The 15,351-nt window shown below is 56.3% G+C and overlaps 1 protein-coding gene across 1 annotated transcript; it reads right to left on the minus strand.

Moving 5' to 3' along the window:
* Nucleotides 1-1,816: 1,816 nt before the first annotated feature.
* Nucleotides 1,817-14,989, minus strand: ONECUT2 (one cut homeobox 2). Its single transcript, XM_065657183.1, has 2 exons — nucleotides 13,888-14,989; nucleotides 1,817-2,103 (listed from the first exon to the last, which is right to left on the minus strand). Exons 1-2 carry the CDS (start codon nucleotides 14,936-14,938, stop codon nucleotides 1,817-1,819), a joined length of 1,338 nt encoding a protein of 445 aa, XP_065513255.1. The 5' UTR covers nucleotides 14,939-14,989.
* Between the last annotated feature and the right edge of the window lie 362 nt (nucleotides 14,990-15,351).

Below are 15,351 nucleotides of genomic sequence, written 5' to 3' on the forward strand. Positions count from 1 at the left end.
GTTGTCAAATGAAGCAGCAATCGTCCTGGCTTTGCTTTGTTCTTGTTCTTTTCAACCCTTTCTTTGAGATCTGCTTCCTAAAATGTCCGAGATGTCTGTCAAAACACAGTGTGTTACTCGTTTGCTTCCTGACGTGCTTCCTTGTTCGGTTTTTATTATTTATTTATTTTTATTTCATTTTTAAATGGAACAGTTTGTTGCAGAAGAAGTAGGTGCAGAAATCGTTTCTTTGGTTTCGATTAAGTAGTACATAAAAAAAGTCTCAAGTGTCTCTAGCGAGCCACGACGGCGCTCGGCTCGCTGCCGGGGACGGCTCACGCGGCCGTGCCGGCGGCACCGATGGGGCGACGCATCGCACGGCCGCGGGTGGAGACGGGGCCCGGGGCTCGCGAGGCCTCCCCGTCGCCAAACAGCCACCCGCGCCAGCGACCGAGAGAGAATGGCGAGTTATAAACATCTTTGGCTTGCAGAAATCCTGTCTCTTTGGTGTGCTGTGCTCCCGCCAGCTGGGGCAACGGGGGCTGAAGGAACCGAGGGGTGCGATAGGTCTGGATGGCGGACTGAAGTCACCTGCGGCACATCTGAAATGGTCAGTAGCAACTGAAGGGCTTGTTTCTGGTTTTTTCCTGCTTGAAAGTACCATAAAATACAAAAATAATACAAAAAACCAAACCAAGAATGCACTGAACACTAAATAAGTTTCAGTTATAAGGACGTTGTTGAGAAGAAACCGGATACCTGGTAACCAAAAAGGCCACCATAATGACCTAAAGAACCCTTTCCAGACGTTGTGTTTGCTCCATGTACTGCAGCAGTTAAATTGACCTCCTGAGTGCGCGTCTGCACCGGGTGCAAACGCAGAGCGTGTGACGAACTGCAAACTGTGCTTGGGGCTCGCGTGGCCACGGGGCGGCCCTGCCCGCCGCCGTCTGTCGCTACTGCCTTTGTGCTTGATACTCTGAGCTCAAGTGAACTGAATTCTTCTGATCCGAGATCAAACTATACTCGCTGGTTAAATTAAACAAACTGAAAAAAAAACCCCAAACAACTAAACTTGACCTTTTTCTTTTCCTTAAAACATTTAACAAAACCATGCCTGAGTTTTAAATGTGGGTTCTTGGGTTCTTTAGCGTCTACGTGTCAGACTTTGTGCTCCGTTCTCGCGTGGCCGTGCAGCGGCCCCCCCGCCGGCCGGGCTCTTTGGGGTCAGGAGAAACTTGCCTCACCAACGATTCCCGACGTTTCAGACCTGTCCTGAGCATAGTAGTGTACAGAAAGAGGTTAATTTTCCACTTGCGCCTGCTAAGAGTGCCTGGGAGCCGTACAAGTGTCCCCTGTCACAGCTGGGCTGGGCTTGCTTTCCAGGAGGATTGTGCTTTAGTCACCGGTGCAGGGCCCCGCGCGCAGCCGCTCTCTCTGCCGCGCCGCGCCGCACCATGCTGTGCCACACCATGCTGTGCCACACCATGCTGTGCCACACCATGCCGCGCCGTGCCACACCGCGCCGCACCATGCCGTGCCGCACCGCGCCGTGCCACACTGCGCCACACCATGCCGTGCTGCACCGCGCCGTGCCACACCGCGCCGTGCCACACTGTGCCATGTCGTGCCACACCGCGCCGTGCCACACCGTGCCATGCCGTGCCGCACCGCGCCGTGCCGCACCGCGCCATGCCACACCGTGCCATGCCGTGCCGCACCGCGCCGTGCCACACCATGCCGTGCCGTACCGCGCCGTGCCGTACCGCGCCGTGCCACACCATGCCGTGCTGTGCCACACCGCGCTGTGCCACACCGCGCCGTGCCGGCCGCCCCGTCAGGCTTTGGTGCAGGTGCTGGGGGCCGAGGAGGAGCCCCCGGAGCTCAGGTCATCCTGCCACTTCTCCAGGCTGCGCCGGCGGGCGTTCATGAAGAAGTTGCTGACGGTGGTGAGCTCCAGGCCCAGCTGCTGGGAGATGGTGATCTGCATTTCTTTGGAGGGACGCTTGTTCTCCTTGAAGATGGCGAAAAGCGTTCTGCGCTGGAGGTCCGTGAAAACCAGGCGCGATTTCTTCTGGGAGTTGTTCCGCTCTTTGTTCGGCTCTTGCTCTTTGCGTTTGCAGGCTGGGGAAGGGAAGGGAGAGAGAGAGAAAGCGAGTGTCAGGATGCGTGTGGCTGCCCACAGACCCTGCAGACCCCGCAGAGCCCACTGGGCACGAGCTGTGACCCCCCCACAGCGCTGCGGAGCCAGCACCGCGGAGCAAACATCGAGGAGCCAACACCGCGGAGCAAACATCGAGGAGCCAGCACCATGGAGCAAACATCGAGGAGCCAACACCGCGGAGCAAACATCGAGGAGCCAACACCGCGGAGCAAACATCAAGGAGCAGCACCGCGGAGCAAACATCGAGGAGCCAGCACCGCGGAGCAAACATCGAGGAGCAGCACCGTGGAGCAAACATCGAGGAGCAGCACCGCGGAGCAAATATCGAGGAGCCAACACCGCGGAGCAAACATCGAGGAGCAGCACCGAGGAGCAAACATCGAGGAGCCAGCACCGCGGAGCAAACATCGAGGAGCAGCACCGCGGAGCAAACATCAAGGAGCCAGCACTGTGGAGCAGCACCGAGGAGGAAACATTGAGGAGCCAGCACCGCGGAGCAAACATCAAGGAGCCAGCACCATGGAGCAGCACTGAGGAGCAAACATCGAGGAGCCAGCACCGCGGAGCAAACATCGAGGAGCAGCACCGCGGAGCAAACATCGAGGAGCAGCACCGCGGAGCAAACATCGAGGAGCCAACACCGCGGAGCAAACATCGAGGAGCCAGCACCGCGGAGCAAACATCGAGGAGCCAGCACCGCGGAGCAAACATCGAGGAGCAGCACCACGGAGCAAACATCAAGGAGCCAGCACTGTGGAGCAGCACCGAGGAGCAAACATCGAGGAGCCAGCACCGCGGAGCAAACATCAAGGAGCCAGCACCGCGGAGCAAACATCGAGGAGCCAACACCGCGGAGCAAACATCGAGGAGCCAACACCACGGAGCAAACATTGAGGAGCAGCACCGAGGAGCAAACATCGAGGAGCCAACACCGCGGAGCAAACATCGAGGAGCAGCACCGCGGAGCAAACATCGAGGAGCAAACATCAAGAAGCCAGCACCGAGGAGCAAACATCGAGGAGCAGCACCGCGGAGCAAACCTTGAGGAGCAGCACCGCGGAGCAAACATCGAGGAGCCAGCACCGCGGAGCAAACATCGAGGAGCAGCACCGCGGAGCAAACATCGAGGAGCAGCACCGCAGAGCAGCACCGTGGAGCCAGCATGCAGGACCAGAGGACCCTCAAAAGAATCCTGGGGGCTACGCTGGTGTTTGACCTCGCATCCCAAACACCTTTGCGCTTTCAGAAATTACTTTGGACGGGCACCTGATTGTGAGGCGTTCGGGCACTGAGCTCCAGGCACTTGGAGTGCTCCCCCAGACACAGCCCTCAAATCCACTTGCCGTTTCTGGACAGTGCAGGACACTGAGATTTCCGCACTTCTTATAAAGCCACCATCCGAGAAATGCTTTGCTTGTCTGTCACGGCAGCGTTAGGATTAAAAATTTAGCTTATCTGATGTCAGTCTACAGGACAGAAAGCAAAGCACATCTTTTTTTCCCTCCGCAATAGCTAAGACAAAGATCAATTATTTGCAGAAAGTTCTCAGGTGCTGTAGCATACAACAACTCCAGATTACTATTTTTTAACAGAACTCTGCAGGCCACTATCCCACCACCTGAACTGCACCCCTGGGTGATGGACACGACAGAGCCAAGCACGGCGGAAGCACTACTGGAAACTGCTGTTCATGCATTTTGAATAAACTTCTACCCACATTATTTGGGGACAGACAGCCTTTTCTTTGATGCCCCTCCAGCCATGGCATGGAGCCATCGAGAAACCTGGGCCCTATATACTTGAATTTATCAGCATTTGGGTTTACAGCAAGCATTTTGCAGCTGCTTCCAGGAGGAAAAAATACTCTAAAATACCCTGGATTGCAAATCTCTTTTAAGACAGGCAAATGTCTTTCATCTGAGATAAAATTTCCCCTTCCTCCTCAGATCCTCCTTATCAGCCTAAAGCCTGACCCTGTGCTTTGTCAGGTCAGGCTCAGCCAGGCCAGGCTCGCTCCAGCCCGGGGGCCACGAGGGTTTGGGAGGGACGGGCTCGGACACACGGACACACGGACACACAACCAGAACCGCCCGTCAGAGCTCAGGTCAGGGGGGGCAGCAGCGCCGGCCATCGCTGCACCAAGTGGTGCTAATGGATCCTAAAAATAATCAGTATTAATAGCTGAGCTGTATTTATTAGCACAGAGAGAACATCAAGTGCTGAAACCAATACCGCTACCGTAGCATACCCAGATTTAAAAATAGCCTGATAAGGCTGTCTACACAGGGCGGTAAGATAAAAAAAATCCATATGTTGACATGGTTGGGTAATGTGCTGGGACAAAATAAGTAGAGCGAATTGATAAGCGGAGGGGTTTTTAAGCAGCCCTATTAAATAATTCTGCAGGTCTAGAATGGGAAATGAGAACCTGGCAAAAAAAAGTACAACTCAGACCGTGGAAACGTCTGTAATGAACCGTGGGCAGGACTGCACGCGTGTCGGGGGCGTGCGCCCGGACAGCACTGCCAGCGGTTCCGCAGGAAACGGGAACGTCTTGGCAGAAAGGCTGATCCCGACCCTCCGTCGGTCGCCTCCCTCGGCCGGGTCCAGGAGGAAGGCCGGGCTGGGAGCGGGTTTGAGGATCTGACGCCTTGCCGGGAACGCAGGCGGCCGTACCCGCGCTGGGGACGGGACGAGCGGCTGTGCTGCAGCTTCTAATCGGTTCCGGGACACCGGGAAGGTTCTAGCGTTTCCTAACATCACTAATTTATGTGCAGAGATATGCTGCGTTTTACAGTTATTGGTATCTTATAATAAATAATGCAAAGGTATGTGCTTTTCAATGCATTCAGTAAATACTTTCCTTGAACTGTTAGGTTTGCTCTGGAAAAGGCACCATGAAGGCAAACGTTGTTCCTTGACACGCATTTATCAGAAGAGAAAAATGGAGTGAGCACTCTAATAAAATAAAGTTATTATCCAGGAAACCTACCTACAGAAAGAGAAATGCTTTAACAGTAGAGGGAAGGCAAGCAGCCATCTTGATTCTAAGAACAATTTGATTTATTAACTGCAGTTAATGCTGAACATATTCTATGGAAGAAAATGGACAACTGGCAAGAATTGAAAGCCATGACTGTGGAAAAAAAAAATATATAGTTTTCCCTTTTCTTCTACTCTGGACTAAAGACACTTTACGTAGAAACAATACAGAAAGAGCTCAGAAATAGGCTCAGCACTGCCTCACCCTGTGTTGAAACCCATGGATGTATGCAAGACGCTCCATCGATTTTGTCATTAGCGTGTTTGCAATCCGAGGTTCAGCACGTGCTGCCGCGTGTTTCGCACCGGGACACATTTGACGTGGTTTACTTGTCAACTGCACAAGTTTCTCAGTTAAGATCATTTTTTTTTGTCGCCAAGTATCATTAAATTGGATATTTCTACTAATAGTTAATTTGTCTTTTTTTCCGGGGGAAAAAAAGCAGCGATGGAGCATCTTGCAGTTTCTCAAGTTCACCTACGCTCCCAGATAATCACTGGCTTTGTGAGGTTTTCTACTCCAGTGGTAAAAGTGCCTTTGGACCTACGAAACAAATAGTGGAATTTCAGATGGAGCCAAGTAGAGAACAATATTCCCTTAATCCAGCAGTGAATAATTTCTCTCTATCATTCGCGAGGATAAGCCATGAATATTGATCTCTCGCATGTGGTTTCATATGGGTGTAGTACAAAGTCAACTAAACCCAGTTATCTGGCTGATGGGACTAAAAAATGTTCGTCAATTTGATTTCAGAGAGAACTCAATGTGAAGGAAATTTAATTACGCTAGTAATACTGAACACAATGAAATGACCGTCAAAACGTTTTCCAAAGGTTTAAAATGTTTTTCTTTCCCTGTGATTCACTTAAAGCAACCTCTTGTATATCTGTGTTACTACAATCTCTTAAAAACAAGGCCTTAAAAATCAATTTGATTACCTCTCTGAATTAAGTATGCACAAATGAAAGCAACCGAGATCAATACAAATTAGGTTAAGTACTCCGCTGTGTACAAAATCATTATGTAACAAGAAACAATTTGAATGAACATGCAAATAACCACATTGTCGGGGCATGCAGCCACCGCGCCTTCACCTGCCCGGTGCATCTGCTGCAAACGCACACGAAACGTCCCGATTTCTGTGATCCCTCTGGCCGCATTTATCTCAGCGCCAGAACGTGCCCGCGGTTGAGAAGCGCGGCACAGTGTCCGTGCTGTTCTTCCAGAGACGATCGATCGTTACTGGTGCAGGTCTCTGTCCCCCAGACCAGCCCTCCCACAACAGCAAGATGTTCGCAACACCATGATTCCTGTTTGCAGACACAGGGGTTCCTGCAACGCTCCAAGAAACAAGCACAACCTCCTGCTTCCTGCCAGGAACGGGTTTTCATGGTACTCAACCTGATTTTTCTCTCTTAATGCTGCCACGGAGGGAACGCCTCCCTCTCTCTAGGTCTTGCATCCTCCAGCTGTTTGAGAAGAAAAGATGAATGGGTTTGGGGACTCGGTTCTTTTCTATTTCTTCCTGGCACGTAGCAGGTCTCAGGCTATTTGTGTCAAACCTCTTATAAATCTGCTGGGTGGCTGAAATTGGGCTGTAAATTCCGTGGGGCAGGGGCTGCCTCCTCCCGGGCAGCGCTGCGACACCCAGCTCTGCACGGGACCTCTAAGTACCGCCGTAATATACTTCCATCATTAATACAGAATAATAAATAATAGATGGGAAAAGGCCAATTTATTGCGCTCCAGGGCGAGAACGAGCGGAGGGTTGCTGGGCGGGCAGGACGGTTTCCCTGCGTTTGTCCCCGAGCAGGTGCGAGCTCAGCGTGCGCCGGAGCAGCTCCGCAGGGCAGCCCCCGCACCCCACAGCCACTCCGCGCAAACACGCTTCTCCGCGAGCCGCAAAAGAAACAGACCCCATTTCCCACAGATCTCTGTTTCGGCATTGATCAGGAGGTCATCAGCTCTCCTTTCCAACAGCTGGGGGTCTACGAGCCGTCCCTCCTGCGGGTCCCCGTCCCTTGTCGCGGTGCCCAAACACACTTGTGCTGGTGCAGATTTTGGAGAGAACTCAATGTGAAGCTGCTTTCAGAAGCACAGGCTGACAGAAACAGGAGAAGCAGCAGCGATTAAACTCCACCGCCCGACTGTGACGAGCAGTGTCCCCCCCGGTAGCACCAGCCCCCATGGCCGCCGAGTGCTCAGACCCTCTGCCCAGTCCCAGCAAAACGCCGGATCCTTCACACGGCGCTTCTAACACCTGGGAGATTGATGCTTCCTTCCTCTTCTTCTGAAGATTCTCCCTTTTGAATCTCCAGATAGTTTCCAGCTGAATTACAACACTTGTCAGTAACCGGGATTTATACTGCCCTGGTCAGAGCACGCAGCCCGCACCAGACCCCCCGCACCGTGTGCTCTGCCTGTTGCAGCAGCAAGTGATGCGCCAGCACATCCCCTCGAGCACCTGGCACAGCTGGCACCTTCTCCCCGGGCAGACAGGGCAGCGCTTCAGGGCATCTTTTCCAAGAGAGGATGGGAATTTAAAGCTGGGGTAGGTGAGCAAGCACTGGACAGGAGTCCGAGATCTCAGAGTGGATTAGAATGCGAAATATCTCGCCTTGTTTCCTGCTGATTCCACCCAGCAGCTCCCCCGTGGCTGTGTCGCTCTGACACCCCCACAGTGACAATCAGAGCCGGGAGCTGGGTCCCACAGGTCCTGCTGCAGGGGACAGCGCGGATCTACAGAGTCCTCGCTGTGCGCCTCCCGAACCAGCGCATTTTCAGAAATTCTGACTCTTGGGAGAATGCAGGAAACAATTATTTCCTTTTCATGGCTGTTGTTGACGGGGCGGAATTCTGAAGAACAGGAGAGAACGGGAGCAAAGCCCTGCCAGCTTATCTGGGGAAGCCACACACGTGTTGCTCTCCCGGCTCCAAGCTCTCCTCGCGCTTCGGACAACGGCTGCTGAGCACAGAACGCAGAGCAGGCCTGGCAGGGCTGATGTGCTTTGCCATCAAGTCAGGTTCCCATTTGCTTCTTCCCAGGGGCTTTCCAACGCACAGCTTCAGAGGGGAGCGTCCGCCCACCCCGAGCAGCGGAGGTGAGGACGGCTCCAGCGCCAGGGCGGCACGGCCATGCCCCGCCGGACACCTCTGCCGGGGCACACGGCAGGCGACACCAAAACGCTGCCTCTTGGCAGGGTCTGGGCACGACGGAGGAGAAAATTGGCACAAAAGATGCCAGAAAGGCAGGGGAAAAGCTTTGGGAGGTTCTACCTAATCCGTGTGAGGCTCTGACACGGGTCCTGAGCAGCGGGAGCTGGAGGAAGGATGCTCGTGGCACAGCGGTGTCCTCACCGGTGCGGGGAGGAGCGGGCACGACATGCACCGAGACGGAAAACGGAGAAGGCGTGTGGGAAGCTCTGCGAGGAAGACTTCCTCGTGCTCTTCCTCCATCTCCTTCAGCTGTGTGCTACTTGCCAAAGCTTAATGCCTCGGCACAGGCCCCCGGTCTTAAATGCCCATTATGACAAGATGAGATCTGCTGGAAAATCACCACTCCTCATAAATACGTTTCCTGCTTACTTAGAGATATTTTGGTCCCAGAGACAATTTGCGTTTTGGGAAACTGCCAGCCTCTATCGCTTGTCTAATAATTCCTTTGTGCAGCATTTACCAGTGGTCTGAGTCCATTTTTTTTTTCCACAATGGAGTAGTTTGATTTTATAGCTCAAAACCCCAAACAACCCCAAAACGCTCCAATTTCTTTTTTTATTGCATTTCTATCTGCCATCAGTGAGTTGTCTTGTTGATCTTATCACTGAACCCATTTGAGATTAGTCTATTTTGTATGATTTCTGTGTACAAAAATCCTCTATAAATCAGAGAGCCTTTTATGCAAAAGTCTGCAAGATTGATGTAGCTGGATACAAAATCTTTTACCTTGGAAAAAAGAGATGTATTACCTGTCCCATTGGCCATAATGCTTTCTCTGCATATTCATCTTCAAAGTATGATGGGGCTTTTTCTAGAGAAGACCAGAGACAAGATAGCAGTCTTAAATACAAACAGATTGCTATCAGAAGAAAGGGAGTAGTTTTTTCTGCTGTGTCCAGCAGGGATAAGATGAGAAGAAAAGGATTTAAAAGACAAAAAGGGAGATTAAGGCTAGTCATTAAGGATTTTTTTGTACCTATAAGCCCCGGAAGAGATTGCCTAGGTAGCCTGAGGAACCCCCACCACTACTGATTCCCGAAGAAGGGGCAGACTGTTGGACAAGTGATGTCTCGAGCCCCTTCCAGCCCCACTTTCCATCAGGCTCATTGTCCGTGCCCTGCAGAGCCCGTTCCGTCTGATGGCAGCACAGGGGAGCTGCTCTGATGCTGAACGCACCTGGTGGGTTAGTGATGAGAAGCTTGTCATCTCCCAGGAACGGCTAATTGGAAGGGATGAAAAAGCCACCCACGACTGGTGGATTGCAGGAAAGTCTAGAACAAGATTTTGTGAATAACACAAGAGAGGAGCGCTGAGGTTGAGCAACTGAGGCCACGCACAGAACAGAGAAGTGCAAAGTTTGAGTCAAAATGCCTCTATAAAGACAGAGGGAAGAAACACCAGCCACTGGAAAACTGTCCTTTCGGCAAAAATGTTCTCTCCTTTATGTATTCCTCACCACGAATAAATTCCATCAGTTTTCAAATGCAGAGGAATATTTGAGTTTGGGTATTTCAGTTCAAATGGTGATGGTCAAGAGATACTAGGAAAAAAAGAGATGCTGGAAAAACTCTAATCAAGAAATAGCAAAGAAAGATTGGAAAAGCTCAGAATGAGCAACACAGGTTGATAGATTAATCGTTTCTTAAAAACAGTAGAGGGGAAAAAAATATAGAAATGCATTTAATGACAAATGTGGTCAGGTTTATCTTTATCAACCAATCAAGAAACTGATAAAAACTGGTTGCTTAACAAAAATGGTATTCAAATTTCTGCAGGGCAGAAATGTCTTCAGAAATAGCATGGAACAAAAAGATAGGGCACGATATTATTTCAGAAAGTTGGTACATAAGAAATATAATTTATCACCCAGCACCACAATTTACCGCATGGATTGTTCAAACATAACCACTAATCTATATCTGAAGAGAGTACTAATATTTCAAGCCACTAAGCACCTTTCAAAGAATCTTAATGTACCTGTATATTTAGTTCAACGCTAAGAAATAGTTTTATATATAGATAACGCACTTGATACAGATGTTATTATGCCTTAATTTTCAGCTGTAGTTACAGACAACAAAGCAGTCTCAAAACGCAGAGACAGAAGCATTAGGAACGGCACAAAGAGGCAGAGGACAGACGGACAACAGCAGTCCAGCTGCACACAGCAGTGGGACGGGGACCCCCCGCTCCTCTGCCATGGCCCCCCCAGGCTGGGGACAGCCTGCAGCAGGGCCTGCCCCCCTGCTGCCCCCCTCCTTCTCCCTGCCGCCCCTTTCCTTCTCCCTGCCCCTCTGCTGCCCCCCTGACCCCCCTTTCCTCCTCCCTGCCCCCCCGCTCCCCGGTGCCGCTGTCCATGGTGCTGCCGGTGCCGCTGTCCATGGTGCTGCCGGTGCCGCTGCTCCCGGGCCCTGCCCGCGGCTCCGGCACGGGGGTTCGGCCGGGCGCCCCCTCCCGCACAGCTTTGCACAAATGAATCATTGACGGTGTTTTGGTACAAAAAAAAAAAAAAAAAAAAAAAAAAAAAAAAAGGAAAAAAATTAACCGTCAATAACGTGATTCAGCAACGGGGAAATGTCAACAAGCGGTGGGAGCGTTCTGCTGGTCGGCCCAAAACCCATGGAAGGCACCTGCGGGGTACGGGCTGGCCCGGCCGTGCCCTGTCCCCTGCTCCCCTGTCCCCTGTCCCGCTCACCGACACCGGAGCGACTGTCACCGCGGCTGCGGCGGTTCGGCGGGTTCCACGGGACGGGGACAGCGAGCGCTCGGCTCTGCCCCGGCGGGACCTGCCCCGGTCGGGACAGCGGCACCACCACCACACACAGACCCCCGCCGCCTGCACCGGCACCTCGGGACCCCCCGAGCCCGCTGGCCTGCGGGGCGATACGGCACGCAGCTCCTTCAGCGGCCTTCTCCCGTGTTTACCCACCAGCGACGCGCTGATAACGCCCCGAGGTCCCGCGATCTGCAGCAACCCAGGCCGGGCTCCGAGCTCGGCCTGAGCCGCAGCTGGACCTGCCCGCTGCCCGCACCGCCCCGGCGAACGGGGACTCACCCGAGACAGCGGGGCTTTCACGCTCAGGGACTGCCCGGCGGGGCCGCAGCCGGCCGAGGCTTCACCCAGACGCCAGACAAACCCGATGTTTTACCCTGGGATCCCCAAAGCACGCACCGAACTGCTCGTTCACACCGGGAGCCACCGGCAGCTCTGCCCGCAGCTCCCTCCCTCCCCGCACAGAAACGGCCGAGCACTTTCCAACGCTTAGCGGGCTTTTAAAGACTCCTAAGAAGAGATAATAAGCACAGAAAATAGAATAGAATTATATATCTTCTATAATATTAAGAAATAATAAGCACACACCACTGCCACAGCTCCCACAGGGAGAGGGGGGATCCCCCTCAAAGGACAGCCCATTTTCGTCCCATTTGATTAAAAACCCAAACAAACAAACAAACAAACCCACCCCAAACAAAACACAGGAGCACGGGGCAAAAGGCTAGTGTTTTTCAGAAATCTCAAATACTTGCAGTTTATTCCCCTTGCTCAGCGAGATTTAAGCAGGTGAGTAAAGAGGAGGCAGGAAGCATGGAGGCAATGAGGCTGCATATTCACACGTGGTAATAATAAAAAAAAATCGATTTCCCAAAGAGAATGGTAATTTGCAAAGGTCTTTCCCGCTCCAGCTCCCATTCCACAGGAAACCCATGCCCATTTGCCACTGAGCTCTCTCCAAACTTTACTCCTGGATGCAAAGGCAGTCGGGGGAACTGGGAAAGTGGAGATCTAGAATTATATACGCATATATGTGTGTACAGCAGAAAATCAGAAATCGCACTTATGCACCCACAAAGCTGTCGCCCAGCAGTTGCGTAGATGTGATTTCTGACTTTCTGCCCTATATGTAGGGCTCCGTGGGGAACCCCCAACTCAGGACCGGTGCTGGGAAGGAAAAGCACCAGCAGCGTTACTGGAAATGAGGCGGCTCAGGTTCCAGATCAATGAAAACTGGGTCCACACGTTTACGCTCCTATTGCCAGCATTAATGCTCTTTTAATCTTCTAAACATTATCTGCATCGATTTCCCTCTAGATACACGTTTGTTTGAGAAGGCGACATCACCGTGTGCTCCAGCAAAAAAAAAAAAAACCCAAAACCTTTCCGTTCGTCTTATGCTCCTGTTGCAGACAAACCTCGGGACCTTCATTTGGTTGCTAACACAGAAGAACTGGACAGCCAGGAGGCGCTGGAAAGGACGGGAGGAGTTAGCAGTGGCTGTTAGAGCCCCCCTGTCCCCTCGGCCACCTCTCTGCGTGTGCCAGCAGCGTGGGCAGCCTTCGGGAGAGCCCACCGGCACCTGCCCCTGCTAATCAGGAACGTGCGGGGATCAACCAGTCCGGGCTAAAATCAACCGAAATAAAAGAACGACGGACTCGGCAGAACAAACATCCCGAGGTTTCTAAACCGCGCTCGTGGACATGCCACTGTCACAGCAGAGCCAAGCCGGACACGGGCACGCAGCACCGCGGTTTGTCCGTCTGGCCACGCGTGTCTGGCCGTGCCACAGCCCACCCGTTTGCCACGGACCCATATCCTCCAGATGAGCAGTTTCCACGAAGGGAAAGAAGGACACATGACGGCGTTTGTTCCGCAGCAGGCGCTGCCCCGAGTCCCGCGGTGCCGTGGGACCGGGCCGAACAGGGGGCTCTGCCCCCAGGCAGCCACAGCAGGGCCGGGCGGCTGCGGGTGCGCGTCCCCCCGGCACGGGAAGGGATTTCGCCGGGTCTCCCCCGGCTCAATGCGGGGCGGGCGCTGCCGGGGTCGTTGCCCCCCCCGCCCCGAACCCGCAGAACAATGGGGGCTGCGGCGCCCCGCGACCGCGCCAGGGGGCGCCCGCGCGCCCTCCGCGGGACAATGCGGCCGATCCGCGGGGCTGCGCGCCCCCCGAGCCGCTCCGCGTCCCCCGAGCCGCTCCGCCCGCCCCGCCGGCCCCTGGGACGCGGTCCCCCTGCCCGGGAGCGCTCAGGCTCTCCCGGGGCGCCAGGGGTGTTGGGAGAGGCACGATGGATGCTCGCTGAGAGCGCGCAGAGGTGCGGGAGGCGCGGAGCGGTGCGGAAGGCGCGCAGGGCGCCCTCCAGCATCCGGCCGGGGACAGCTGCCCCGGCCCCGCAGCCCGGCAGCGGCCGCGGGGGTCTCCAGGCCGGGCGCGGGCAGCAGGGAGCGCTCCTCCGCCCGCCCGGAGCCCCCGGGTCCCACCGGCTCCGGGCCGGGCTGCGCAGGTGCCGGCGCTGGGGGGGGCGGGGGACAGGCGGGCCCCGAGCCCTTGTCCCCTTGTCCCCGCGCCCGGCAGCTGAGAGCGGCCGAGGCGGAGCGGGGAGGCCCCCGCGCCGGGCCGGTAGCGGCCGGTACCTCCGGGCAGCGCTCGGCTCCCGGAGGGTCGCGCTCCGCTCCCCGCCAGCCTCCCGCGGGGCGCCGGCCCGCACCTACCTGCCAGCCGCAGGGCCGACATCCTCTGGAACTCCGGCTCCTGCAGCCACTTCCACATCCTCCGGAAGGTCTCCCGGCCAGACTTGAGTTTACTCCAAGGCTTAGGGTTGCGCAGCAAGTCCGAGAGGGTCCCCTGAGAGCGACACAGCACCCGCTGGGCGAAGATGGCCTGCGGGATGCTGTAGCGCTTCAGCTCCGCCGTGATCCTTTGTGCCACTTCTTTGGTGTTAATCTCCTCCAGCTGCCCCGAGCTGCTCACCTGCGAGCCGGAGGAGGAGGAGGGCGGCCGCTCCCGGCCGGCGGGCAGGGCGGGCCCGTGGGGCGGCGGGTGGCCCGGGTGCGCGGGGTGGTGCATGCCGTTCAGGTGGGGCATCATGGCTGGGGGCGTCCCCAGCCCCCGGGACAGGTGCTGCTCCCCCCGCGCCAGCATGGCCGCGTGGGCGTCGAAGTTGGGGCTCAGCATCTTGTCGTGGCCGGGCGGCCCGTAGCCGTGGAGGCCCTGCTGGGCGTTGTGGAGGGGCCCCAGCCCGTTGCCCAGCGGCGAGAGGCTCTGCCCCATGCCCGGCATCTCCTTGTAGGGCCCGTAGAGGTTGTTGACGGCGGGCAGCCCGCGCTCGTCCCGCATGAGGGCGAAGCTGCCACTGACGTTGCCCGAGAGGCGCTGGTGGTGGTGGTGGTGGGCGTGCGGGTGGTGGAACTTGTCGGAGACGGTGGAGATGGGCGGCAGGGGCTGGAGTGGCGTCAGGGTGGTGTAGGTGCTGCTCATGCCCATGCCGGGCGGCGAGGACTCGCAGGGCATGCTCATGGCGTGGTGCAGCGGGATGGAGAGCTCGGGCCGGTACTCGGCGGCGCCGTCCAGCAGCGAGGCCATGCTGGACACCATGGCCGGCCGGGCGGCGGCGGGGGCCAGCTCCTGGGGCGGCGGGGGCACCCGGAGCGGCCCGGCGCCGCGCCCGCCGTGGTGGGGGCTGGGGCTGCCCATCAGCTCCGGCTCATGGCCCGCCGCCCCGTGCAGGCTGCCCAGCGGCTCCATCGCCATCTCGGGGTTCATGGCGCAGGCACCCGGCTCCCCGGCGAGGCATCGACGGCCGCCGCGGCGGCTCCTCAGTCACTCATGCGGGCGGCGGCCGCGCCGGGGCAGCGCCCCGGGCCGCCCGCTCCGCCGGCCCCGCGGGCAGCGGGCAGCGGCGGCTCAGCCGGGCCAGCGGCGGCTCAGCCGGGCCCGCGCCATGTCCTCCCCTCGCCGCCGCCGCCGCCGTCTGCGGGCGGCCGGAGCTGTCCAGGGCGCCCCGCCTGGCCGCGCCCGCGGGGCCGGGCCTGCGCCGCTGACGGGCGGCGCGGCCGTGCGGGCCCCGGCGCGGGGGGGCCGCCAATGGCGGCGGGCGGGGCGGGGCGGCGCGGACGGGCCCTTAAAGACGCCGCGGCCCTTTGGAGCGTGCGGCGGGTGCCGGGGCTGCGGGGCCG

Source organism: Caloenas nicobarica, chromosome Z (assembly GCF_036013445.1).
Source record: "Caloenas nicobarica isolate bCalNic1 chromosome Z, bCalNic1.hap1, whole genome shotgun sequence".
Taxonomy (NCBI): domain Eukaryota; kingdom Metazoa; phylum Chordata; class Aves; order Columbiformes; family Columbidae; genus Caloenas; species Caloenas nicobarica.